This window comes from Cyclopterus lumpus, chromosome 9 (genome assembly GCF_009769545.1).
Source record: "Cyclopterus lumpus isolate fCycLum1 chromosome 9, fCycLum1.pri, whole genome shotgun sequence".
Lineage (NCBI taxonomy): Eukaryota > Metazoa > Chordata > Actinopteri > Perciformes > Cyclopteridae > Cyclopterus > Cyclopterus lumpus.
The window spans coordinates 7016718-7044244 of NC_046974.1; the positions used below are offsets into that span (position 1 = coordinate 7016718).

General features: G+C 42.9%; 4 protein-coding genes across 9 annotated transcripts; 3 read left to right on the forward strand and 1 right to left on the reverse strand.

The window, feature by feature from the left end:
- Nucleotides 1–728: 728 nt before the first annotated feature.
- Nucleotides 729–11361, forward strand: LOC117736228 (zinc finger protein 462-like). 3 transcript variants are annotated; one of them, XM_034541420.1, is made up of 11 exons: nt 729–875; nt 1256–1317; nt 1412–6504; nt 6600–6880; nt 7121–7239; nt 7816–7950; nt 8070–8313; nt 8411–8553; nt 8653–8876; nt 9217–10252; nt 10857–11361. In XM_034541420.1, the coding sequence occupies exons 2-11, from the start codon at nt 1308–1310 to the stop codon at nt 10994–10996; spliced, it is 7425 nt and encodes a 2474-aa protein (XP_034397311.1). In that variant the 5' UTR covers nt 729–875; nt 1256–1307; the 3' UTR covers nt 10997–11361. The 3 variants fall into 3 exon arrangements, with proteins under 3 accessions (XP_034397311.1, XP_034397309.1, XP_034397310.1); XM_034541418.1 differs by having other exon boundaries at nt 747–909; XM_034541419.1 differs by having other exon boundaries at nt 747–909; nt 1412–6498.
- A 529-nt stretch (nt 11362–11890) lies between these two features.
- Nucleotides 11891–17933, forward strand: mfsd10 (major facilitator superfamily domain containing 10). Of its 2 annotated transcripts, none has more exons than XM_034542662.1 (13): nt 11891–12019; nt 13063–13247; nt 13683–13779; nt 13892–13995; nt 14192–14350; nt 14449–14640; nt 15353–15455; nt 15552–15663; nt 15763–15871; nt 15993–16083; nt 16699–16746; nt 16851–16940; nt 17361–17933. In XM_034542662.1, the coding sequence occupies exons 2-13, from the start codon at nt 13095–13097 to the stop codon at nt 17462–17464; spliced, it is 1362 nt and encodes a 453-aa protein (XP_034398553.1). In that variant the 5' UTR covers nt 11891–12019; nt 13063–13094; the 3' UTR covers nt 17465–17933. The 2 variants fall into 2 exon arrangements, with proteins under 2 accessions (XP_034398553.1, XP_034398554.1); XM_034542663.1 differs by having other exon boundaries at nt 11896–12071.
- Nucleotides 17934–19380: 1447 nt separating this feature from the next.
- Nucleotides 19381–24108, forward strand: coq2 (coenzyme Q2 4-hydroxybenzoate polyprenyltransferase). Of its 3 annotated transcripts, none has more exons than XM_034542612.1 (9): nt 19381–19601; nt 19946–20017; nt 20362–20722; nt 21284–21450; nt 21829–21950; nt 22302–22387; nt 22596–22729; nt 22955–23143; nt 23337–24108. In XM_034542612.1, the coding sequence occupies exons 3-9, from the start codon at nt 20404–20406 to the stop codon at nt 23490–23492; spliced, it is 1173 nt and encodes a 390-aa protein (XP_034398503.1). In that variant the 5' UTR covers nt 19381–19601; nt 19946–20017; nt 20362–20403; the 3' UTR covers nt 23493–24108. The 3 variants fall into 3 exon arrangements, with proteins under 3 accessions (XP_034398503.1, XP_034398504.1, XP_034398505.1); XM_034542613.1 differs by having other exon boundaries at nt 19387–19601; nt 19957–20017; XM_034542614.1 differs by lacking the exons at nt 19381–19601; nt 19946–20017 and adding an exon at nt 20024–20154.
- A 123-nt stretch (nt 24109–24231) lies between these two features.
- Nucleotides 24232–27361, reverse strand: mboat4 (membrane bound O-acyltransferase domain containing 4). Its single transcript, XM_034540765.1, has 3 exons — nt 27357–27361; nt 25951–26175; nt 24232–25177 (listed from the first exon to the last, which is right to left on the reverse strand). The coding sequence occupies exons 1-3, from the start codon at nt 27359–27361 to the stop codon at nt 24232–24234; spliced, it is 1176 nt and encodes a 391-aa protein (XP_034396656.1).
- Nucleotides 27362–27527: the final 166 nt, after the last annotated feature.

Here is a 27527-nt window from a genome sequence, read left to right on the forward strand (position 1 = left end):
TAAATATTTATTTATTTATTTTGATTGCCAAATAGTTGAGCCGAGATATCCATAATATCTCACACTCACAAGGTGCTTGTTGCCAAAAGCAGCAGTGGAGGACAGCGAACGTTACTCAGATCTCATTCACGGTGTTACATTCACATGGGTCCGTATTCATATTGTTAAATAGCTGGGCAGCGAGGTACAATTGGATTACAGATTTTAATAGATTTTATTGGTAGTTTGTCTAGCATGTTATCAGAGTTTTGCATCCTTATTGCAGAGTAGCAATAACGGTGCACGAGGGGAGTAAATTACGTCACCTGTAATACTACGAACACAAATTTAAACAGACATTTATACCACAAATAAATACGATTTTTCAAGGGAGAGTGCTCCATTTGGTTTTAGGCTGGCATGTCTCGAATTCAAGTACTTCCGGTTTAAATTCGGATTTCACAGCTAAAGCACGGTTATTTTTTGTTTCCGTTTTTTTTGCAAATCATTTACTTGAACCCTTTTTTTTTTTAAATGCATGAAAATGTCACGTTTTGATTGAAGGGAAACGTTTTAAAATGGATTGTAAATGTATGTCAGTGTGTAATTAATGAACGTGTCATCGGTTACGTGTCCTATATAGATTATAAAGTAAAATGAGGGCCCTTTACTGCGCGGTACGTCTACTCGGTTTTATTTTGAAAGTTAAATGGCTTTTGACGGAAGTGATAGTGGAAGTGGTAAAATACATTGATGGTTCGCTTGTGGAGCGGAAGCGGCACAAACCAGAGTACTCGCGGGAAAAAATGGCGGAGGGTTGTGGTTTTCTTCACGTTCTCAAAATCAGCAATTGAAAATATTGTATTATAAGCCTCATCCGATGTTTCTCCCCACGCGTGAGTACATTATTCGTGCGCACTGAGTATTCATGTAAGTTGTGTATGTCCACATTGTCTTAACATTGTGTTGTTGAAAGAGTTCGTCCCAGTTTTGTCTGTAAAGGGGTCGGACTCCCCTAACGTTTCCTTCCTGTTGAACAGACCTGACTCGACCTGGCTGAGGTCAGAAGTTGTTTCTGGTGCCATTGTTGTGTTGCTCTTCAATTGATTTTCATATTCAAGAAGTGCAATCTCTACATCTTATTGTCAATGTCTTGTTGTCATTTTTAAATCCCCTTGGTGCATTCAACTTTTAACAGTAATGCTAATAATCAAATCGATGTAGCTGTTTTTTTGTGCTGTGACCTGTGCAATAATGTACATTTTCAACCCTCTAGGCGTGTCACAGCGGTGTCTTTATATGGCTGTGTGTCTAGAGAGGAATACAAGATGCAAGAAGGTATACATCAGTCAATCTATACATTGTTGTGTTTATGTAGTGCATGGAATTAAGTGGAGTATTCAACATCATCTTTTATTTATCCCCTTTTCAGATTTGCTGAACGTTCCCACCTCTGGTTACAGTAAACAGAATCAGGTTTTCACTCAAGAATCCCCAAAGAAGTCGTTCCACTGTAATCGTTGTATACTCCTCTTCAAGTCCAAGGTTTACCTTTTCGAGCACCTCAACAAGGTGCACAGCTGTGATGTAGACGCTGCTCTCAGAGAGGCTGGCTTAAAATACCCTGAGAATAACAAAGCCAACACTGAAAGCAACACTGCAGAAGATGACTTTGAATGCCAGCTCTGTGATTTTAAAGCGTATAGTCGGGACATTTTAAATGAACACGAGAGACAATGTCACAAGAAATCAGAAGATGTTATTGGAAATCTAATAATTTCTGAAAGCCCGGAGACCAGCATAATTGTCATGTCGTCAAACCAGCAGAGTGACTCTGAAGGAGCAAAAGAGATTTCCTCGGTTTTTTCGGTGACGTCTACCTCAAAATCTTTATGCACACTTAACTCCTCAAAGGATCTTAAGACATACAAGCGGCCACTTAAAACCATTGACCAGTACTTTGCGGCACCACCTGGATCAAATGGGAAACCCCCAGGGAACTCTGCTGAAAGCCCAAATCTTCTAGACGGCACCAAAGGAACCATAATTTTGAAAGAATCTCCCTCAAGCTCCAGCCCAAACAGAAGTGGTGTGTTTAAAGTCACTGCAAAGTCCATGATTGATATCACCGGTGTTTCTCACTCTTTTTTGCAAAACGACCAGCTTAAGAATACTGACCTGAGGACCAACAGTGCAATTCCAAAAAGTCCCCCTGCTAAAAAAGCAAAGTCATACAAAGAAGAGACAAAGCTCCCACGGGAGGAACACGCAACCGAACAACAATCGTCAAGCAACACCGAGTTTCCATTTGACATTAGCGAAGATGAAGGGGAAAAGAAGCCTTGTCTCGTCAACGGAGACTCTGAAAGCTCAACGGTTTATTATTGTAAGCACTGTGTTTACAGTGATGTGAGCCTTGCATGCGCGTCCGCCCATTATCAGAACGATCACCCTTATGTGAGATATAACGCTGCTTATATTCGGGATCCATGCGATAGCAGCGCTACCTTTCGTTGCCTGCATTGTCCAGTTGAGTTTTTAGGTGTAGCCGGCCTCAAGAGACACTACAGTACAAACCATCCCGAGGCCCCAAACGTATTCGCGGTGCAGTCCCGGGAACTCAGTCGGGTTTTGAAATGTTTTGTGTGCGTGTTTACCACCGACGAGTTGAAGGCATTGAAAACACATTACAAGGAAATTCACCCAACACATGGAGTGGAGAATTCCTTGCTGTTCTGCAGATATCTGGCGACTGAATGCCAAGAGGGATCGACTCAGTCAAATGTATGTGAAAAGCCGCGCAGTCCAGAGAGGCCAGCAGGGATTTCTCCTGAAAGTGCCTGCACGCCATGTAAGGAAGTCCAAAATGCACCCTCGGCCCGGCATCCCACCGCCGCGGGAGCAGATGCGGTCTTGTACCACTGCAACACCTGCAAGTTTAGTCACAAGTCGGTTATTGTTATGCATGTCCACTACCAAAAATGCCACCCAGGTCAAGAAATCACAATCGATAAAATCAAACAGTCGGCCTGTGTCACGCCAGACAAGTCTCCGAACTCTGTGACAATAACGGAAGAATCGGCACCTCAAACGAACGTCTCCGATTCTTCTACGAACACGAAAAGCCGAGCGGACAAGTCGAAGCGCAAGCGCGCATCGGAAGCGTCGAAGACTCCGTCGGAAGCTTCGAAGACTCCGTCAGAGTCTTTGACAACCAAGAAATCAGAATCTACTGAAGACGAAGGTAAATGCAAGGAGTTGCCCAACAAACGCATGCGGGGAGTGTCTAAAGAAAAGGTGCATTTATCCTGCAATTCAGCAAGCGATTTGTTTTTCTGCCAGTTTTGCAGTTATTCGAGTACCAATATCAAAAGTGTTCTCGGTCATCACAATGCGAAACATTCTCTGAATGCGCTGACCTGTATGGAAGAGATCTTGTGTTATAGTGCTCAGGTGCAGAAGAAGAAACTTCAAAGTGAGGCGAGGGCCTCGGCAAAACCCGCGTCTTTTGATTCGAAAACTAGTAAACAAGTCGAGGTACATCGAGAAGAAGTTCCACGTGAGGAGGACGATGCAGCTGCAGACGCTCCTGTGACGGGAGATAATGCGTACGCATGTGCAGAAAACATGTTTTACTGTCAAAAGTGCAACTATGGAAATCCATCTTTAAAAGGTATCGTAAACCATCAATCCAGAATTCACAAACACTTCATTTACAGCAGGGGAGGTATTATTGAACACACAGCTGCGATGCGCGATCAAATACAAAAGTCTAAATCTCACGCAAAGGAGTTCTCCTTTTCGACGCATCTACCGCTTCCTCTGGTAAATGAGGGCGACGAAAATGTGTTTTTCTGCCACTTCTGCAACTACAGACAGAGTACGGTGGACTCTGTACTGCGGCATTACATCAAAAAACACCGCGGATTCGTGTTGAAGGCCGAACAAATCCGTCTGCATACCGCTATGGTTCGTAAAAAGACAATGAAACCAGACTCGGAAACGGCCCACCAAGACGTCACTTGTGCATCCCTAGGGGGGAAAAGAAATGAAAAGAAAAAAATAAAGAGGCTCGGCAAAATAATCCCAGCTTCATCACCCCCCTCAATGACCGCCTCACAACCACAGCGGACCCTCTCTTGCTATAGATGCGCATACAGCACTCAATATGTGTATGTTTTGAGACGGCATATATGGAAAATCCACCGGACGAATCGCTCAATCACAGATGTCTTAAGGGTGTGTTTCAAACAAGGAACTTTGCAGACGGGGTATCACTGTGACGTGTGTGTTTTCTCTCACGAAAGCGCAGCACCGGTCCACGAGCACTACAAGGAACAGCACCCGGGACGAAACCCGAGCCTCGAGTACGTGACCACCCGGCTGTATGTCGGTCCCGATGCACGTCCTCCCCCGAGGAGGAAACCTCAGATGAAGTACATCGGTGCGAGTGACTGCGACGGCATTGATGGCAGCTCGCCATCGCAGCGGTCCGGACAAAGTGAAGCCAAGACTTATCCCTGCAGAGCGTGCTCGTTTAAAAGCGGCTCCGTGTCGGGCATCACGCGCCACTACCGCGCGGTTCACCCGTGGTCCGTGAAGGAAGACGGCTCGGTCCTGGGCGTCGTCAACAGCAAGCGGCCGAGTGCAAACAGGCAGCCGGAAGACAGCGATGTTGCGCCCGAGTCATTCGAATCTTACCAGGAGCCTCTTGAATTTGATGCGGCGGACTCTTCCAAATGTCTCGATTGCCCTTACTGCCCTGCAAAATTTAGCACCCAGCACGGTCTCAACACGCACTGCGGGATGAAACACCATGAAGCCGAATATGAAAATTCCGATCAAAATCAAAAGAAAATCCAAACGCACATGCCGGTCTTCAAGTGTCCACATTGTGTCTACGTGAATACCAGTCATCAAGGAGTTCTCAGTCACTGCCATATGAAGCACACGGACCTCCTCGCGTTTAGGGCGGACGGTCTTCACGTGGAGGAAGTGCAAGTGTCCGACTGGGGCGACTGTTTGAAGAGAAAAGGCCCCGGCTACGTGAAACTCAGTGGCTACAGGTGTGAGACCTGCCCACAGGTCTGTGCGACGCTGGAGAAACTGAACAAGCACTGTGAGAAGGGCCATACGCAGACTGCGGCAGTCGCAGTGCCGAGCACGCCGCCGGAACCAGCCCCTGAACCAGCCCCTCAACCATCGCCCGTGGGTAAAAGAAAACAATATGTGACTCTCGGCAATCGGGAAGCAGTCTCACAGGCTTCCTTTTTAAGTAAGAAAATCTATACAGTGGTTAAATGCCAGTACTGCATGTACAGTTGCAGCACAAAGATTGCTCTCGACCGACACGTGCGCGTTCACCACAAGACGGCATCCGTTTCCAAGGCGCAGGATTGCGCGTACAAATGCGTCCTGTGTTCCAGTTCCTATTACACGAAAATACTACTTGGAAGCCATTATGTTAAGAGACACGGAAGGGACAGCTTCTTAAAATACTATGCACCGGTATACAAGCAGCAACCGTCAACATCTCAGGAGCAGCCGTTAACGCAGACACCAGAAAACACTCGTGAGGCATGTGAGGCCAGCGCCACGACAGAGAAACGGAAAACATTGTTAGTCTACAGGTGTCCGAGTTGTCCCTATGTGAATGCAAGCTACCACGGCACACTCACCCACTGCCAAATGAAGCACCCGGACATCGTTGCCAGGGCGGATGAGCTTCAAACGGAGGAAACGCTTGCAACCAACTTGGTCGGGTGTAACGTTGGAAAAGGTGCGAATGAAAGAGGGTACGCTTGTCAGATATGTCCACTCATTTATCCATCACTGAAGAAGCTGAAAGGCCACTGTGCGAGGGACCACCCTCAGGCGCCGCCAGCAGCTCTTGACCATTTGGCTGAAACTGAAAAACCACCTGATCTCTGCTCTCAGGCCTCGGCTTCAGAGCAGCCTTCAAAAAGCGAGACGCCGGTGGCGGCGAGCTCGGCGGAAAATGACGCCGGCCCCGAGAGCCCCGCTGAGACGTGTCAACCGAACACGCTGTCCCTGCAGAACAAGGTAACACTGTACAAGTGCCACCTTTGCTCCTATAAAGGATTTTATCGAAGATACCTGCTGTGTCACTTCAAAAAGACTCACAAACTGGATCCACTTACGACACACAAGCTGCTGCAGAAGTATAACAAACGCAAAAGGGTCCTCAAACTGCCTGAAGCTGAAGTCAAATCTGAATCTGAAGAAAGGGCACCCATCAAATGTAAGAAGTGTCCAGAGTTGATCTTTGACTCATCCCAGCTGCTCGTCGCCCACTATAGTACTTTCCACGGCTCGGACTGCATATTGGACTTCACCGTGTTGTCCCGAGGAATGAAGAAGGGCAGTACAGGTCTTTACAGATGTGTCCACTGCAACAAACAAATGAATGGAATTAGAAAGCTGTGTAGTCACCTGGATTGCCACAGAGAGACGGCGAGAAATAGGGCGGAGGCCGCGAAGACTGCGGCATCGCCAAAGGTCGAAGTAAACTCCTAAATGATGTGCATTTACACTCTTGATCCTTTTGCTGCAATGCTCCAGCTACGCTTTGTTGACCATCGCTGCGTTTTCCTTTTCAGCCCCTCGTACGAGATGAACTCCTCCCGTTAGAATCGGTGGACGAAGTGGCCCAGTGGGACCCGGCATCGGTTCAGGCCTTCGCTGTCCCACCGACTCCGCTGTCGAAACCCGCTGATGAAGAGCAACCGGAGCTGGAAGCGAGGGAAAACAAACACGCTTGCAGCCGGTGTCGGAGGACGTTCATGTCGCTGAAGGGGCTGCGCTCGCACGAGCGCAGCCATGTCGCCATGGCGGCCATCAGGAAGCTGAGCAATGCGCCGACCTCGGTGTTGAAGCACAAGTAAGGAAACATTTTGGGGATTTACATTAGTTCATGTAAAAAAAAAATAAACAAGGTTTAAAATTGCTTGGGCTTATACTTAATTACATGAAAGCTCACCAGTTGGCTATATTTGCATACATTCAAATAACTTTTTGATAATATTAAATATATTCATGTCCAGAGCCCCTCTACGTGTGTTTTGGTTATTGTTGATGAGCTCCCTGTGATACTATCTTTCTGGATGTTTCTTTTCTCCAGCATTAACAAATTTGTCATCTACAAACCTGGGACCATCAAGCCGTTCCTTTGTAGCTTCTGTTCCTACCGGACGACCCTCATGGGCCTCTGGAGGTGTCACTTCAGGAAAGAGCATCAAGGTGAGAAACCTGTACATATCTCACCATGACCCAGCATTCAATAAAGTGGTCATGTTACTATTCACCGTGTACTGCATGCATGTTTTTAAAGTAAACTAGTATACACTCACACCATATTTCCATCAAAGAGTGTGGGCTAAATATTAGAAACATCTCTTCCTATAACCCAGTACAGTTCATTTGAACCAGCCCTCTCTCTAATGGTTTCAACAAACACTGAACATTATAACCTTTTATGCATGTAGGATTTATTGCAGGCATGTTGTAATTCACTAGTTTTAGCCAGCTGTACCTAATACAATGTCAACTGAGTGTGGATGTAAACTATTGCAGCTCTCAGGATGCTTTACCAACACTGACATCCAGCTAAATGTGAATATAAAAATGTAAATATTGGGACATTGCATTGTACTTTAATAGCCATCGCTGCTCGTTTCTGTATGTTGTACAAGTGTTGGAATTTGGCCGTGTTCTAATAATGAGCTTTACCGATTGGACGACGCAGCACTCGTTTTTGTAATATTGATACACTCTTCTTTCTTTCCTTCCATGTTTGTATCACTAATAAACGCTCAGACATTATGATGGATGCGGATGAGAGCGACGACCAGGATGAGGAGAGCGATCCGAGGGCCGACTATGAGCCCTTTAATTCATCAGAGGAGTTGGACTATTGGCCTGAACCCGACGACGAACCGGAAATTGCTGAAAGCAAGTCCTCCCTGTTGTTGTGTTTTATAAATCATAACGAATTCACAACTGTCAAAATGTATATTTGGGACACACTTTTCGCAGCCGCCATTACATTGTGGTTTATTGCGCTCCGACAGAATCGCTGTACTTGGAGCCCCCCGACGTGCAGCGGCAGTTGAACCACTACAGCTCGATGGCGCAGGCGGATTCCCCGTCTCGAAGGAACGCGCGAGACAGCAAGTTGCCCGACAACCGTCTTCTTCACTGCGAGTTCTGCAATTTCAACACCGAGCACCTGTCCAGTCAGCGGCGGCACTATCTAAATCGCCACGGAAAGAAGATCCTCAGGTGTAAGGACTGCGAATTTTTCACTGCTTTCAGGTAAGTTGCGACCACCAAAAAAAGTCTTTTTGTTTTGATGTAAAATGTGGCAAGAAAAGCGGTCTCCAAACATTTGTTTTCTCCTGCCTTTTCTTAGGAAGACCCTGGAAAGGCACATGAAGGCGGGTCACTCGACTCGCCAGTCGGAACCCACTCGCGAGAAAGACCTGCGCTGTCCTTTCTGCCTCTACCAGACCAAGAGCAGGAACAACATGATCGATCACATCGTCTTGCATCGCGGTAGGGTTTTTCGACGCTCGACAGGATTCGGGGGGGATTCGTATTCTCCTCCGTCACGTTACGTTGAGTCTCTTCTCGCTTCACTTCTTTTGTTTTCAGAGGAGCGCGTCGTGCCAATCGAGGTGCGGCGGCCGAAGCTGTCGCGGTACCTCAAAGGCCTCGTCTTCCGCTGCCACAAGTGCACTTTCTCGAGCGGCAGCGCCGACAACCTGCGCCTGCACATGACGAAGCACGACGACATCAAACCCTACAAGTGTCGGCTGTGCTACTTCGACTGCACTTGGCTGAGCGACTTGGAGGCACACCTGAGCGATAAGCATCAGGTGAGGATTTGTTTCTCTCTCTCTCTCTCTCTGCATCACTGGGATTCCTTTGTGTCTGAAGGAATTAGAAAGTCTCCACTTTCAATGTTAACAAAAAAAAATTTAAAAATCACAGACACCGTCTTTGTTTCACATTTTCCTAGGAGCTGTTATTATGAATTATTAAAAAATAGAAGTTATTAGCTGAGGACTCTGGTGCTTGAGGCTTATGGGGTCGAGTACGGATGCTAACAACATTGCTTTTGCTTTTAATTCCACCGTGTATATTTCCTAATATTGATTAGTGGCACCCAGTGTCAAGAAAGCCATACACAATTTTGTATTGTCTTTCTTTTTGCAGGTTGTGAGGAATCATGAGCTTGTGGGTCAGGTCAGCCTTGATCAGCTACAGGCAAGAGTTGGTAGGAGGCCAGAAGAGGAGCCTTCGGCTGACTTGAAGCACCACGGCAGTGAGGATGTAGAAAAAGAGGAGTTTCTTCCCGACTGTGATGAAGTTCCACTTGAGACGCAAGCTAAAGACCCGGCAGAAAATAGCACAAGGGGGGAAATTGCACTACAGTCCGAGGAAGCGTATCAGAAGCAGGAGCAGGGCGGAAAGGAGGAAGAAAGCCGCGCCGAGAGCTCCGTGTTGGACCTTCGGCGTGAGGACGAGAAACCAAACGCGGCTGACCAGGAAAAGCGCGAGCAGGAAGCTGCGAGGACGGTGTTCTTGATTGCCCTACCCGAACTCGGAGATGGCGAGGACGGCGGCGTGGCGGTCACGCAGCAAAAAGAGGAGGCGCCAGAAGGGAGCTCACTAACGTGTGGGGGGAAAGCCGAGGACATCGGCGTCTGCAGGACGCATGAGAAGGCAGATCAGGGTAGAACGGTTAAGACGGAGGACATTGAGACGGAGGTTGTGGATAATGTTAGAAAAGAGCTGGTATTACTAGACGAAAGAGGCAGCGTCCCCCAAAATCAAGTCATCTCGAAAGCAATTTCAATCTCTGCGAGGAAAAATCTGATGCAGGCTAATAGCAGCAGGCCTCAAGGGAGTTGTACAGTTGCAAGAAATCTGCTAACTCTCTCAAGGAAGGAATCTTCTAGCTTAGGCTCATTCACAAACTCATTCACAAACTGCAAAAAGGAACATGTGCACGATCAGGAAAACGGTGGCGAGGTACGAGAGCCTTATGGGGAAATGCCGGTGCTTGAGAACGAATATCTGAAAGAAGAAATGCAGCCTCCTGGTTGTTGCAAGGAGGAAGAGGAGAGCGATCGCCTCGAGCAGCAGCCGGACAAAGACGACGAGGCGGTCACGACAGACGATGAGAACGGGCCCACAAAACGGAAACGTGAGGAGGGCGACGGCATGAGGCATGCTGGTAGTCCACGAGGTAAGAGAATGAAGCGATGACAAATGAGTGTCCATTATTTTATTATAATTTACAGCACACCTGCACCCTGCAGCGACGTCTTGACACGCGTCCGTCTGGCTACTTTGCGATTTTCCGCTGCATCCATGAGAGGACCCCAAGACACATTTTTCTCAATGAATCGATGAGTGTATGAAGATGTTTGTTTTGTCTGACCAACAGTCCAAAGATGTTCTGTTCACTATCGTGTACAACAGAGAAAAGCGTCACATTATCACAGTAGGAGAGCGGGAACTGGTTAGCAGCGTGGTATTTTTCTCGAAAATGGACTTGAATGAATAATTTGGGATATAAAAAAAAAAATCCTTTTTCTTTTTAGTCGGCAAAGAGGATGTGTCCCTTCCCCCAGACCCGTCAAAGCAGTTATTTCATCACATTTAAACGTTTGCAGGTTCCAGTTTGTCAAATGTGAGGGGTTTCTGCTTTTTTACCCCCCTCTGTTTGCTACTGTGGTAAATGTTATATATATTTTTTTTTTTACTGTGAATTGGCCTAAAAAAAGAAAGAAAAGAAAAGTAGACTAGATGATTTGATGCATAATAATAAGTTTCCTCTTGTTCCTCAGGTGCACTTGCAGTCACTGCCGGAGCTGAAGCATCGTGCCCAGCGGCTGCAGAGGAGAAACCGTTTATGTGTGAGTTTTGTGGACGAAACCTCATGAACGGCTCCGACCTTGAGCGTCACATCAAGCGACATGGATTATAATAGTTTTTCATTATGTGGTGTATGGTGGGGGGCGAGGGCTAATTCTTTTGTTAATTTTTAATTTGTTGATGGGGAAAGCTTGATTTTGTTTATATGAACTGTTCTAGATTCTCTTACCATGCTGTGTGAAGTTGTACAACCTGGTTGCAAATACATGTTTCATGTTTTGTAGAATTTAAACCTTTTTTTTCTATTGAAATGTTTTTATTGGACGGTTCTTGTGCGTAGGATATTGTTTCAGTAACTAAAACGTAACCACGATTTTAACTGTATACAGTGACAAGTTGATATTAACGTCTAATTTAGATTTGTTTTTATCCCAAGACAATAATTGATATCATGAATAAATATTTTGTTTGAAGATATTGATGAATAATACTGTAAAACATGCAAAAATCTTGACACTGTGAACAATTGTTACACGTAAACTGGTAACTAGACCAACCTCAACCGCTTGTGCTGCCTTCAGGTGCTGTCGGGTATTTGAACATGTATTGTGTACCTTGCATTGAGGAATAACTCATTTTACCAGTAAAAAAATATCAGTATTTTTTTTTTTAAATAAACTTCTGTTTACTTTATTTTATTTTTTTTAAACCCCTTGTGTTTTATGACGTAGGTTACTCTTGTTGTAAACAGTGTCGGTAGTCCCCCGTATTTAGAACTGCGAGCAACACATGTATCACAATGCGAATGAAGCTCGCTGGTGAAAGTGTGTGTGTGTGTGTGTGTGTGTGTGTGTGTGTTCACAAAATACACCCATCTCTCTTTTCTCACTGAATATCACGGAGCAACGGGCATAAATCCGAGGTCACATATGGGGCAGCCAACACATCGTAATTGGCTGTGGAACGCGGAAATACGAGTTTACGATGAGCACTTGAAGGCAGCATTTTCGTCTGCGCGGCGTTGGGTTGGTTGCGACATCCTTGTCATCCAAGCGTAAGGAGACACCGCTTCCTGGTGCGGACCTATAATAATGGACCGATGAGAGAGAGAGAGAGGTAGACCTGCTAGACTCCGGTAAGTCCTCCGTGGGATCTGTTCGGGTTCAGGGGACCAGTCTTGGGATCCGGTGAGCACAGAGGTTCTGGTTACATTATAACGTTGCAGCGGCTGAGACGAGGTGATGCTCATCGGTATCGGTCAGCCTCACTTGATCCATGTCATGCCGGGCTGAGGCAACTATTGGCAGGCAATGTGTTGTTAGTTATTAGAGTCACATATCTCGGACTAATTCCATTTAAAAGTTGTTTTCATGCGTTTACTGAGGAGTTGACATGGTCATACAGACCTGGATCAACTTTGATCTGACTGTGCGTTACAGTTGTTTCCTCCTTCCTCCTTGAGCAACACCTTTTCTTCTCGTCTTTCCTGATGACTTTACGGGAAGTAGTTAATGGAGACCAGTTGATTGCAACTTTACTGGCATACATCTACTTTTGTAAACCTCTATTTGTTTACTTATAGCATTCCAGAGTCAAAAATGTTCATGTTTACACGGTGTTTAACTATAAGCCCACGTGGATGTAAACAACTACATTTTTGTGAAAGGTTCTGCTCAATAATATACAGATAAAGAACTCTGTATTAATGCTTTATTTTACAGTTTTCCTATAGACTCATTTGATAGAAAATGAATGAAATGTATCTGCAAATCATAGGAAGTTTTCCTGGTAATTACTGTAATGTGTATCACTAATTAAACAGACACGCCGAGTTAATTCAAGTTATTCATGTATTAGAAATGTAACCCACAGTATGCAGCAGCAGGCCATCTGAACATGCATATAATCTACAATCCAGCATACGACATATATTCAGGAAAAAGTTAAGAATAATTCATTAATAACAAGGAAATGTACAAATACTAGCTGTCTGAATGTTGTCCTTAAATGCCTTGTAATTAGTCCCATATGACTCATTTATTTCCAGGAAACTCTCAAGAAAGTTATTTGGAAATTACAGACCTGTAAAAATAAGCTGTTTGTTTTAAGTGTTATACTTTCCTAAGGGTTAATTAGTCTTTTTCTAACATGTACTGTATGTGTTTTACGTACGAACAGGAACAGAAGAGACGCCATATTTAGTCCGAGGAATGTCAGCCGTAAACAAAGCTGCGGAGGATGGAAGCTCCTTTTCATCGAAGGTCATCAACATTGTGTTTATCACACTGCTGTTGGACCTGCTGGGATTTACACTGATTCTACCTCTACTTCCCTCTATTTTGGACCATTATGCACAAACAGGGGTTCGTTGAGTCATTTTCTTTTTATTAAAGCAATCAGTTTTGGATGATTCAACCAGCAGTACGTCCTATTTAAGTTGCATTTGATTGCATGTTAAAATTAAGATAAATCATGATCACGTGTAACAATATTTTCAGCAGTTGAATCAGGCTGGTTTGGAACATATGGGTGCCAGAATATGAGCAGAATCTTTTGATGTATAATATGAATCATGCCGTGTTTTGGACAGACAATGTGCAGAATATGATGCTCTGTTGAACAATGGAGGCCCTGTTCCATTAAAAACCATAACCAACTCATCAGTGATTAGATTAGCCGTCATGCGCTGTCTGTCTCTCAGTCTGCATGCCGACTCATTCTGCATAGACATATTTAGTAGTGTTTGTATCGTGCGTTTGTCATGTTGTGTATCTTCTGTGCTTTGTGTTGTTGGACAGGATGGCGTGTACCAGTCTCTACAGAGTGTTGTGGACTGGTTCAGGGAGGGCGTCGGGATTCCTATGGAAAAGAAATACAACAGTGTCCTGTTTGGAGGTATACTGGATTGATTTCATATTCAATACAACTTTTGTGGAGCTCTACTGTTCATGACTAATTCAAAAAATGTAATGATGCATTCGTGTGCTCCTTAATTTGCCTTTTTCAGGTCTGATCGGGTCGTTGTTCTCTCTGCTGCAGTTCCTGTCGTCGCCTGTAACCGGGGCTCTGTCGGACCGATACGGCAGACGGCCTTTGCTCATTCTCACCACAGTGAGTAAAATGCCATATCAGCACTACGTTTAAAAAAAGATAAATAAAAAAATGTATTTAATGTATGACATTTACAATATAAACGTCAGTATCTTTTCACATTGGAAGCCACTAGACTCACTCACTTGGCACGCTCCACTTCTGAATATGAAGCCATCGGCCCCCGATTCATTCGGGGTCTCATCTTGTGTTCCAGTTGGGGCTGATGTCCTCCTACGCGGTCTGGGCCGTTTCCCGGAGCTTCAGCATGTTCCTTTTGTTTCGGGTCATCGGGGGCATTTGTAAGGGCAACGTCAGCCTCTGCACTGCCATCGTGGCCGACTTGCCTTGCCCAAAAGCACGGAACCGAGGAATGGTAGGCACATACGTTCTTTGGCCATGACGGGAAATGCATTGCTAACATATTGCATACCAAAATGTCCTAGAATCTAACTTCACTTTCACTACGACCAGGCTATGATCGGCATCGCCTTCTCCCTCGGCTTCACGGTGGGACCTCTGATGGGTGCCTACTTTGCCCTGAGCTCCAGAACAACGGGGAGCGTCTTCTACCAAACTCCGGCTCTGCTCGCCTTGGCCTTCAGCGTCGCGGACCTGCTCTTCATCTGGGTCGTAATGCCAGAGACGCTCACAAAGGACGTCAAGGTTGGCGATGGAAACATTCACACTTGCCAACTGACAAACTGAATCACTTGCAGGTTTACTCAAGCGGCAGATTTATTTTATTTTATTTTTTTTGTGCAGCTTGTACGAGATTCAGATGAGAAGTTTGGTACCGCTCTATAATGTCTGAAGCTTCAGCCAGTTAGCTTAGCTTAGCATGAAGGCTTGAAAGAGGAGGTAACATAATACACCAGCTAGCAACTCTAAAGCTGTCTATTTAAATTAATCGGCTTCTTGTGGTTTCACAAGGACATTGTGCTGTCATAACAAGTACCATAAAGCAAACAAAAGAGTGAGGGAGCTGTCAATCAAGTGCAGTCTATACATGCCCCCACCTGTGTGAGTTTAATATGGGCTTAAAAACACATAATATAAATATGTAAAACAAAACAACAAATATAAGAAGTCTGTAGGTATATACAGTATGTGTATAAAGACCCAACTGGCATGCTCACATAAAATATAATGCAGATCAAGTGACAGCAAAACATACAATATTAATTTCACACTAACGAAAGGTTAAAACATCATCACTACACACTGGTTGGTATATGTAAGAACACTGGTTATTGTTTTCACTCGGTGGTAAAGTTAAATACCAGTTTAATTTTCTTTGGTGGCTGAAAAGTTTCTTTTTCTCACAACAACATTATTCTCTTTTAGAGATCATTTTCATTTATTTTTTTTCTCCCAGGCTTCATCTTCGGGGTTCGGGGACTCCAGGGACCTCCTGAACCCATTATCTCTGTTCCATTTTTCAGCTGTCACCAGGACAAAAGACCCACCTCCAAAAGAAAGTGGGTACTGCACATACCGAACGCCTTTCAGCCATTTGACCCAGTGTGACGCATGAATGAACGCTGATGGATAAAAGGTTTGAAATGTCTTTACAGGAATGCAGAGGCTTCAAGTGTTGGGCCTGGTCTATTTCTGCTACCTCTTCCTGTTCTCCGGTCTGGAGTTCACGCTGAGCTTTCTGACTCACCAACGCTTCCACTTTACGAGGTATGAACTCAAAGATAAAGCCGGGTACTCTGTCAGTTAACGTTAAACACACCCGAGCAGCAACCCTTTGATTTTTGACGAGCTTTTGCCTCTCACTAGTATGCAGCAGGGAAAGATGTTCTTCTTCATTGGCGTCATCATGGCTTTGATCCAGGGAGGTTATGCTCGCAGGATCAAACCCGGGCAGCATATCAGGGCTGTTAGAGTGGTAGGAGCATCTTCTGTTTACGTCACGAAAATATGGACTTTATGCTGAAAAAGACATGAAGCACCACTGCACACTTGTTTTCTTAAATAACCACATTTCTCTCTCTTTTTAATTTTTTTAGGCAATCATAACATTGATCCCAGCGTTTATTCTCATCGGGCTCTCGTGGAATATAACGATGCTTTACGCTGGCTTGGCGTTATACGCATTTGGTGAGCTCATTTTATATTGTATGTCCCCTCTGGAATTTTTAGTATCAACAGTACAAATTGTATCCTGAGTACTACAAATGTTGTTTTACAAAATACCCCCTTATCAAGGGGATGAATAACTCCCAGAGCTGATGCATATGAGTCCATTAGAGTAAATGGAAATGCACTGAAAATGGGATATTGTAAAACTTAAAAGAAGAAAAATAATGATCCTTGCATAAATGATCTGGTAAGGTAATTGATCTTTGTGGAGAAAAATGTGTGAAATCTGGAATAATTAAAGATAAAATAAAACAATATAAAACAATGGCCGAAGGCAAAATAGCAAAACATGATTTTAATATATGCGTTATGTATGTATTTGTTTTTTGTTTGTTTGTGTATCTGTGTTAATTATGCAGACATTTTGGCAGCCATTGCTTCCTGATTGAATAAAGGTTAAATCAAAAAATAAAACATACAACTAATCACACAGGAAGCAGGATAATATCCATAGACAATGCATACAATAGTAAAACAGGACATATAGCTACATCTAGTGGATGTATTTATTGATGTTAAAAGCAATGTGTTGTGTGTTTGATCTCATTTATAATTTATTATATTTTGTCACAGCGGCTGCAATAGTAGTTCCATGCCTGTCGACGCTTGTTTCTGACCACGGTGAGCTTCTTTATTAGTTCATGTTCATGGAAATTCACAACCCATTTTGATTAGATTAGAATGTGTATGTTGTTGCTGATTATCGACTGTGGATATTCCTTCAGGGTCGGCCAATCAGAAGGGCACAGTGATGGGAATTCTGCGTAGTTTGGGCGCCCTGGCCAGAGCACTGGGACCAGTTGTGTCATCCTCCGGTAAGGAAGCCAAATGGCAGTAATAGCATCAAATAAGCATTTTTTTTAAAAGCATTTTTCAAAAGAGCATTTTTCAAATATTTCGTTTTTCCAAAAACCTTTTTTTCGAATGCATTTTTCAAATAAGCAATTTTTCCAAAAAGAAAATGCATTTTTCAAATAAGCATTTTACAAAAGAAATGCATTTTTTCAAATAAGCATTTTTTCAAAACTGCATTTTTCAAGTAAGCATTATTTTTTTAATGCATTTTTCAAATAAACATCTTTCCAAAAAGAAAATGCATTTTTCAAATAAGCATTTTTTTTAAAAAGCATTTTTCTAAATTGCATGGAAACTGGGCATGGTGACAGTTTTTACAGAATGGTGTACAGTGTATAAATAATCTTGCTTTGTAAAAATTTAGTTTTCTCTCTTCACAGTTTACTGGATAGCTGGAGCTCAGATCTGTTTTCTTCTCACATCAGCCTCTTTTCTTATTCCTCTGGCTCTCCTGAGGACAGCCAGAAGTCTGAAGGAGGAGTGAGAGACACACACTCTGGACTGAGCCTCTGCTTGGAGAGACATTTTATAGCTCATGTGAATGTTATGATGTTTACATCTGCTGGTTAAACTAGCACTGGTGTCTTACTTTGGCACAAATAATAATAATAAGATGTATACTTTGTGCACTGTTTGCAAAGCATCATCACATGGAACAAAATAATGCAAGAAGATGATGCACATGCCAAAACCAAGAGATGTTTGTACAAGCGTATTGCCTTTTTAATGTGCATATCTAGAACTGATCACAATGCGAAATGTATGGGTTAGAGTGGTTTACAAATAATGTTTATGTTAATAGATATCATTTTTTTAATGGAATATTTTATCAAGCACTCAGATGTTATATTTTACAAAGCAACATTTTATTTTAGCTTACTTTAAACATGTGGAGATTATATTTTCTTGCCTTTTAAAAAAAGAATAAACGAGCTAGTCAACAACTCTGTGTGTGTGTGTGTGTGTGAAAACAAATTATTATTATTGTTATAATTAAAGCCTTTGAAGTAGGCTACTTGTACTTTATTTCCATGCTGTGCTTCATGATACTTTAACATTTTGCTCCACAACATGTACCTTTTTTGAAGATGAACATTATAGACTAGTAAAAAATCCACCTCACAGCTGCAATTTCATAATACTACTTTCATATTTATACATCAATAATAAGTATTATCCAAATATTCAGCATAAATGATGCAAAAATAAATAATAACACAAGTACAAATGTCTCTTCAAGACATTGTACATCATAGTACTAATACTTTTAATTAAATAAGTCATTTAAAGATGGTAGTGAGTTATTAATTCAAGCTATACAATAGTATACTATACTTAACTTGTAAGTTATCGTAGCGTGAGTTTCTAAACCAAATGCAACGTTTCGGATAACGTGTCTGTTCTGTGACTTCTTAAGTAGAGAACACTGTCACCAGGATTCAAAGAGCAACGGGGGTCTGGAGCGACAACAAACAAAGTACAGGATATATGGGGACAAAAGGGATTCACTAACAATCATTGCAGCACTTCTGCATGACTAAAGTAAAAAAAAAAAAAATCTGAATGTCAAAGCAACAATGAACCATTTAGGATTAGTGGGACTGACATGGGAAGAAATGAGGAAGAGCCTCACTAAGACAGGAAGCACCATGCAGTTTAATACTGATAATGGTAATACTTCTACTCAATGAGCTTACTGGCCACAATGTGTCTGTAAATCCAGATGTATACAGGATATATAGGATATATATGTATACAGGAAACTAGATTTTTTGATAGATGGATATTCAGTGATAAGTAAAGATGGTGGTCAGTAGGAGGAGTTTTTAATCCAACACGATATTCCATAAAAAGCTACTGGAAAAAGGAGACAGTCATGAATATATAGTGGGGGTAAGAGGAGAGCAGGTTGTTATAATTAACGGCTACAATCCATGCAAAAGGTTGGATTTGGATAGCCTACGAAATATTGTGTTGTTGTTGCTCAATACAAGGACAACACAGACATAAAGTAGTATGGTGTGCTGATTTTAATGCTCACAGTACACCGTGTTAAAAAGAAACTTGGATATGCAAATTAGTACCAGTAAAGCAGAGGTCAAGTGTATAATTTTGGGGAAAAATCAAGCAAATGTGGCAAAAAGGGGAGAGAGGATAGGACATGATGGACATGCAGGGATATGGTACAAAGGTGCTTCTCGGAGGCTAATATTGTATAGGCCTGTAAAACATGGAGGATAAAATATAGGTTAATGTGGTATTATTTATTTATTATTTTTAGTTTAGTTTTGGGGGGAAAGATTGTGAGTCTATTGGCTGATCCACACTCCGGAGCAGAAGGGGGCGCTAATGCACCAATACACTGGATGCCAACTGCCTTAAAGAAGAAGAAGAAGAAGAAGACGAAAAAGAAGTAGAAGAAGAAGAAGAAGTAAAAGCTCACCTGTGTCATTGTTAGTCTCCGTTATTTTTATTGAATGTTTCTCTCATGTAACCTACAGTTGTACGTTTCTCCGGTATTGCACATTTTATTGTGTTTACGACGAGTCAACGTTGGTAACTTGGAGTGAGCGGCACATTGGGCGCGTGGCTAACACACATGTTCAAGGTGGAGCAGTCAGGTGGGTAACGTTAATGTCTTTTAATAGTTTTTTAATCCATGCCAGTTTGTTTGTGATTCCCAGGAACCTAAAACACTTTAACACTGTTTACTTGAGGTGTCTTCACCTCCTTTCTAAAATCAAAAAATTCGTAGCCGCGTGTGAACAAGAAGGAGCTCTGGTGTTAATAAACACTAGAGTATGAAGGTGTGTGAAGGAGTTTGGCTGCCTGGGGTCCAATAACCAGTAGCACGGTGTGGTACCCATGTCCAGATGGCTAAATGTACCCATCAGTTTCATTGAGGGGCGTTCAGGGTAAATCAGCACTCTGACTTAGGTGTGTTTTTTTTGGTTGTATTTTCCAGATGTGTGATAGCTGAGTTGAGGGCGGTGAAGACGGCATCCTCTGTGGATCTGCTGGCTCTGGATGCAAACTGGTGAGGGTCCAGGCGGGCTGGGATGTCGGGGCTCCTGCTGGTGACATTCTGGATGGCCTGCCACACATCTTTAGTGTTGTTGGTGTTGAGGTCTCTCTTGAATCCTCCTCCTTGCCACCTTGATGCTGGCTTATAACGTCAGTATTGAGTTTATCTACTAAAAAGCTAACTTACCTTTTATTAGCAACAGCTAATATAACCAGGAAGACTGTTACATTTCTTAATGATGTGGCTACACGGCTAAAGAGGCAACATGAACAGCTGATTCACTCTGACACAAAAGAAATGCCTGTTGCAGCAAGTCAGTCCTCCTTTGTGAAAAAGCCATTGTGTGTGTGTTTTAGGGGTGGGGGGACATTAGCTGGCATTAATCCAACCTCAGCACCATGTTCTCAGCCAAGCTGACCAGCCGGTTAACTCTGAATACCCTGAGGAGGATTCATCCCGGAGCTCTGGGCCCGTGTCATTACTCCCCGTCGAACGTCTTCCTTCACGCAGGAGGAGGGAGGACTAGAGATGCGAGTCTCCACTCGGATTCCCGTGTGTTGACGAGAGGACTTTACGGCCAGAGTGTTTCCCTCCCGTCAATCAGACCACGTGAATATGGGAGAAGGTCATTCGGTTTATCAGCTGCCGCAGTCGTGAACTCAGCACCCGCTTCTGTCCAGCCGTACCTCCGGTTGATGAGGCTGGACAAACCTATTGGTGGGTACATACATTATTATAATTTCTTTTTTAGCACATCTATCTGTTTATGTTTATAACATCATGTATATAACTATAAATATTGGCATTATTTTAGTGCAGCTGCCTGAAACATTTCTTTGAGTAATTCACCCAGTTGTGTAATAACAACTTTTAAAGACTATAATTGTGTATTAGAAAACACACAATGACTAAAAAGATGAACTTTGATACCGAGAACATTTCCAAAAGTTTATATTAAAGGTGGTATGTGCTATGAAATATATTTGTATCAGCTTTAAAAGACCATATGAATGCATCCACACTTTTATATCTGCGTCTATAACTCAACGTGTGATGTTCTGTGCACACAGCCACCGTTAACCAACCCTGTCTTGTTTTGGCAGCACCATGCAAGCTATAAAACGTCTTGTTTAAGGGGTCCTCAACATAAGTCCAGGTTTCTTGCTTGTTCTCAAATGCTAATCTCTCGTTTAGTTCACTTGAGTGTATCACAACAAACACATTTCTTTTGGATTAGATGTATTAATCATAGTGACAGGCGTTTGTGTTGTATTGCAGGGACATGGCTGCTCTACCTCCCGTCTACATGGAGCATCGCTCTGGCTGCCGACCCCGGATGCCTCCCACATCTGGACATGCTCGCCCTGTTTGCTGCGGGTGCCCTGCTGATGAGGGGAGCGGGCTGCACCATCAATGACATGTGGGATAAAGACTTTGACAAAATGGTATATGAAACTAATATATAGCCATTTACACATTAGCTGAGATAAACGGGTGACTTTTGGTCAAACTCCCAAGCGGCTTAGCTTTTATGTTATGCCATCAGCTACATTTTCTTTTATTTACTCGATATGTCCTTAGCAATGCATTTTCTGCAGGTTTTGATAATGTGTCTTCTTTATTTATTTTTTGTGTCATGCATATATATGTTTTTAAAGCCATACTACCCAATTAGATCCCGTTATTTGGATGTCTGCATCACCATCACTCACATCGCCGCAGCAAAGGACCCTCCTCCTTACAACTAAATGACAGCAAGATGTTTACATTCCTAATATGATTTCTGCACTCACTTATTGAAATTGTTTAATGTTTTTGTGCAGGTGGCCAGGACGGCAACTCGACCCATCGCATCAGGAGAGATTTCTCAGATGCAGGCGCTGGCCTTCTTAGGGGGGCAGCTTTCACTGGGACTCGGGGTTCTCTTGTGTCTCAACTATTACAGGTACCCAGTGGTCTCCATGTATAGGGATCGGTTCAGGAACATTAAAGAAACATAGACAAAAATCACTGTCTTTGGACTTCTTGTGGACTTCAATAGATTTGTATATAGATTGGTTGGTTGAAGTTTCCAAGTTTCCCGTCACTGGAAGCATATTTAATGACTACAGCAAGCAAAACATACTTCAATGCTCATATTTGTCCTTAAACAAACACGGGAACAAACTCTTCTCCCTTTTTTTTTTTTTTATAGATGCTGTGTGTTAATGTGCAAGAGCAAGTCATATATTTTTTTTAACAATGCGGCCTGAAGCCTGAACATTGTTTGACTCAGTTTTCATAATGATCTCTACAGCATAGCTCTGGGTGCTGCCTCATTAGCTCTGGTCATCTCCTACCCGCTGATGAAGAGGATTACTTATTGGCCACAGTTGGTGTTGGGTATGTACTGTATAAGATTCTACATCTAAAACCAAGGCTGCATTCACACCAAATCATGCCTTCTTGAATGTGGCTAGTGTGCCTTTTTGGCAAAAAGTTGATTGATTTTAAGTGAACTAATCGCCGCAACAACTGATTTTGGTGTCAATGCGGCCTGCAAATAATTTCCCTCAGTTGGTCTCATGTGTTTTTCATAACTTCTGTGTAGGCCTCACTTTTAACTGGGGAGCGCTGATCGGCTGGTCCGCTGTCAAGGGCTTCTGTGATTGGTCCGTGTGCCTCCCGCTGTATTTCTCGGGAGTGATGTGGACGATGATATATGACACAATTTATGCACATCAGGTGAAGTATGGATGGAGCTCTGCAGCTCTTACTTTTATATTTTATAGAAAGCACTGGCGGTGAAATGTTCAAGCGCTCACATTTAGCAGAAAGAAATGGAAGAAATTGTTCTCTCGTCTTTAAACGACAGATGCAAACCTCATTTATAACCTCAATGTCTCACTTTTTCAAGTGGGATGGTATTGATCGAGACGGGGCTGCATCTGTTCTCTCTTCGATAATCAGGATAAGGAGGACGACGTCAAGGTCGGCGTGAAATCTACTGCGCTGAGGTTCCATGAGCAAACCAAACCGTGGCTCAGCGGCTTCACGGTGGCCATGATGTCCGGACTGGTCGTGACGGGAGTCAACGCTGAGCAGACTCTCCCTTACTATGCAGTACTGGCCACGGTGGCCGTTCACCTCACGCATCAGGTGAGGAACATGGTGTTGTACGGTGTAGCCTGAGGGCTCTCTGCCAGAGGGTTGCTTATTCCAGTACGTAGAGTGCAGTTTCATTCCACACCGAGATGTTATTAAAGTTCATCTTTTTTGAGTGGTTGTGAGTCTAACCAAAGACGGGTGATATTCCATTAAAGATTGATATTTACTCTCCTCTCTTTCTTAGATTTACACACTGGACATTAACAAACCAGAGGACTGCTGGAAGAAATTTTCCTCAAACAGAAACCTTGGACTGTTGTTACTTTTGGGCATTGTTGCCGGCAATTTGTGGAAAGAAAGACGAGAGACTTTGACGCAAAACGAGGAAGCAGTCAGATGAGTGAGATCGGCAGAACAAATATTATTTTTGCGATATCACAATCGGTGACGTTTAATTCTGAACAAAGCTCTATGAGAAGATGGAGCTTTTTTTAATGGATATTGTTGAGATTAAATTATGAAATAATACACCTCCTAGTACAGACAGACATAATTCACCTATCTTCAAGTGCTGCCAAGTGGACCTTTGGTGGCTGCACAAACAAATATGAAAATCAGCAACATGTAGTCACAATAAACATGCATTATTGGTGAAATTGTGTTGTTTTTGTTCAAAGTTGCATTAAGCAATTTTAACCACTAGGGAGCCGACAAATGGCCACCGTAAGACGTGATTACTGCTTGTTTTGATTTCATTTTGTCCACCAACTATTCAGAAAAAAATCTGATGTTTAACTAAATTTTAACTAAACTAAAACTCCATGAGTCGCCTGTTTACCTCAGCTTGCTGTCTTGTCGTGCGAGGCCGATTGGGTGCACAGCAATGAAGTATATGTGCAGGAATGAATGAAGGAGGCTAAAAGCTGCACAGACCTGCTCACATGACCTGGTTATTTATTTCAGTGACGGTATCAAAAGGACACATTGAATAAAATGACCCATTGCTACGCTGGAAATATACACGTTCTTTTTTTTTTTTATACTTACTTTTTTTTTTTATCTTTCCCAATTCAACAAAACAGTATTAACAGGACTAAGAACAGCAATGACAGCAGAACACAATACAGTAAGCAACATTACTAAACTGCATTGAGCTTTAATAACATAAAGAGCAGAATTATGTTGAAAAGGGGAAACAGACCGATGTATGTTAGAGACAAAAGTCTCAAACCAGACATATCTCTGAATTCTACTGCTGTAACGATACAAGCAACCGTCATTTGAGTGTTAATCCAGCTTAAACAAGTGTATATTTTCCTCCACACTGATGAAGGTTGTGGGTGCAGGTATCTGTGTATATGATAATCTGCTTTCACCGTTGCTGCCCAGGTCAAAAATCCCACAAAGTGACCGAAATGACAACCGTGCCACCACAGTGAGAAGCCAAAAGTCATGAACAACGGGAAACGTTTGCACCTTCTGTAAACCAGTCGACGCAGCCACGACGCCGTCGTGGCGTTCCATCGCCGGGAAAACTCGGACATGCGGCTCGACGCTTCGATGGCCCAGAAATCTCCATCGGATAGTCCGCTCCAGTCTGGGGAGGCTCCCGGCGCATGTGCCCAAAAGCCAAACCCAGCTGCGTTGTTGAGGCATTCACTGATCCTCCAGTGAGAATAATATTGGATCCTCAAACTCAACGCCAGACCCAAAACCCAGAGGATGCCATAGAGAGGGATTGAGTTGGAAGGATCATAGGTGCTCAGGAAATGGACAAGACGGTACCGTACCAACTCCAGCAGTAACACCTGCATCAATTTAAAGAAGACTGCACCCAGTGGATTCGGTGGCGGGTTCAGGCCGAGCCCCGCCATTGAGGACACGAATCGGCTGTAGGAGCACAAAGGGCCTCCGAGCAGTGTGGTGAAGCTGAGGAGGTAGCTGAGGAGGGGGAGAAGCGTCACACACGCCTTCCTTTTGGCCGAAGAGCTGAATGTCAGATGAACTCGTTTCTCCTGGAGGTCCATGGACACGGAGGTGATTCTCTGAGTGAGCAGCATCAAACAGGACACGGCCAAAAACAATCTGAAAGTGGAGGAGTTGATTGGCTTACAAAAAGAGTCATTTTTGTCAAAGAAAGAGGAATACGTGTTTAAATATTTGTGTGCATTTCATGTTTTTTTTTTTTTTTACCCAGAGCAAAGAGCACGTTGGCGTCCAACAACTTGGGTTGAAAACTCGTCCTCATCAGTGGAAAAATAAAACGGACTCACCTTGAGGTCCATTTAGTATCCGTTCTGGAGCTTTCCATCATATCACAAACGGCAGCTTGCAAAACTTTGCACTTTTTTTGAGGTGAAAATATGATGTCAAATTCAAAAGCTGTTTTCCAGCTGCGTGGAAATGAATGATTTAATTCTAAAAGGAAACCCACGTCTTTGTTTTTGGTTACATTTACGGAAATAGTTATTGTTGCTTTTAATGTTTTTTTAAAATGTTGTATCTGTCTACATTCACATTATATCCAGAGGGTTATCTTATTAAGATTAAGCAGTAGCTCTCTGTCAAATATTGTTCCAAGTATTTACTTTTTTACGATAAGACCAAAACCAACAATGTGGTAGTTCAAGCATTGCCATTTTTTTAGTAGCACTTAATGTCCATTCGCTACTGAAGACGTGAATGGCTTCTTCTATGCAAAAATCCTGGGGTTTTTTTAGGGATTTGTTGGCTGTAAGAAAAATACAGAATATCACCAGACTGAGCCTTCAAATATATTAATACGTCATTTATATTGGATGCTCTGGAGAAGCTCGACTGTCAGTGTACATACTGAAGAGCTGCTTTAAGATCCGTACCTGATGCTGACGGGCTCGTGCAGGTAGTATTCCCTGTACTGTATAAGCAGGTGCCAGAAGGTTTGCCACAACATCTGGATGCCAAACACCCAGATGTGGACACAGCTGGGATCCACAGAGCACACCAGCAGAATGAAGACCAAGGTGGAGGTGAAGAGAAGCGAACTGTAGATGCCCATTGTGACGACGGCCAGGACGCATCCTCCAACAGACACAAACAGGTACCTGCAGATGGAAATGCACGTTGTAGATCAGCCACCATGTTGATTATTGAATAAACGTTGAGGGGGAAAAAAAGGGGAAAAGTTTGCTGGTTCCAACTTCTCCAATAAGAGTTTTTGTTGTTTTTAATCTGTTTTATATCAGCGTGAACTGATGCTTTGAAAAGGTAGTTTAGCACATAATACAAAAAATCAATCGATTTGTAATCACATACCTGTATGTCAAGGACAGACATCCCCGTTTAGCAAGAAAAAAAACCCAAAATGCGAACGGCAGTGAAAAACACTGGTGCATTGTGAACTGACGTCGTTCCCAGAACCAGCTCGTCAAACCCATATCTGCATCTCCGGGTGCATGTCGCAGAGAGAAGAACAAAGCTGCTGATTGTCCTATTAAAGAGCTGCGATGTTTGTTTTACCTGGTTTCACTGACTGACCTCTACCATTCCACCTGCGTCCCGCATGCAAAGCGGTGCCTTTTATGTACCATTGTCACACAGCACCGATAATAGTTCATCCTTTTTGTTGATTCGGAGGCTTTTTTATCGGTCCATATTTGAGCGACCGCAGTAACCAAATCCAACACATAGCAACTGTTTTCACTCTCTTATTCCATCGTGTGTTTGAATACAACGCGACGCACACACTTTAATCTCCGTCCATGTGTAATCTCAGTTATATTTTAGAAACTATTTGAGAGATTTATGTGAGAAATGATCTCACGAATATTACAAGCAACACTCGTAGTTTATTTGTGTAACGCATGGAGAAAAAAAAGACGGGTTAAAGACAATAAGATATTTCAAGGTCCAGCACCTGTGACATTTACTATACCTTTTTTTAATATGAACAGCAACCTCTTGAAATGTGTTCGAAATTACCAGTTAATGTAGCTGATACTAACAATATAGATAAAGATTGTCTCTGTTATTCATTATATATATATATATATATATATATATATATATATATATATATATATATATATATATATATATATATATATATATATATATATAGCCCTGTAAGTGTTGAATTAAGAAAATTAAGTGTTGCCTATGAATACTAATTACCATTGTACAATTCACCTTTAGCACCACACAGTTTACATTTTTCTAACAACTTTCCCTAAAAGTCTGCTGACCGACTATTGATTATTATACTTTTTTGCATTCTAGCCTTCACCCCATGGTTCCCAAACGCGTTGGAGAACTACGGTGGCCTACAGGAGCATCCAGACTGGAAAGGCTCTCGCTAGAGCTGCTGATGGGCTGCTATAGACTCTGAGGAAGAGGACTTTATATCAAATAAAACAGAACAATTCTTAGTGTTTATATAAAATGATATTTATGCTAA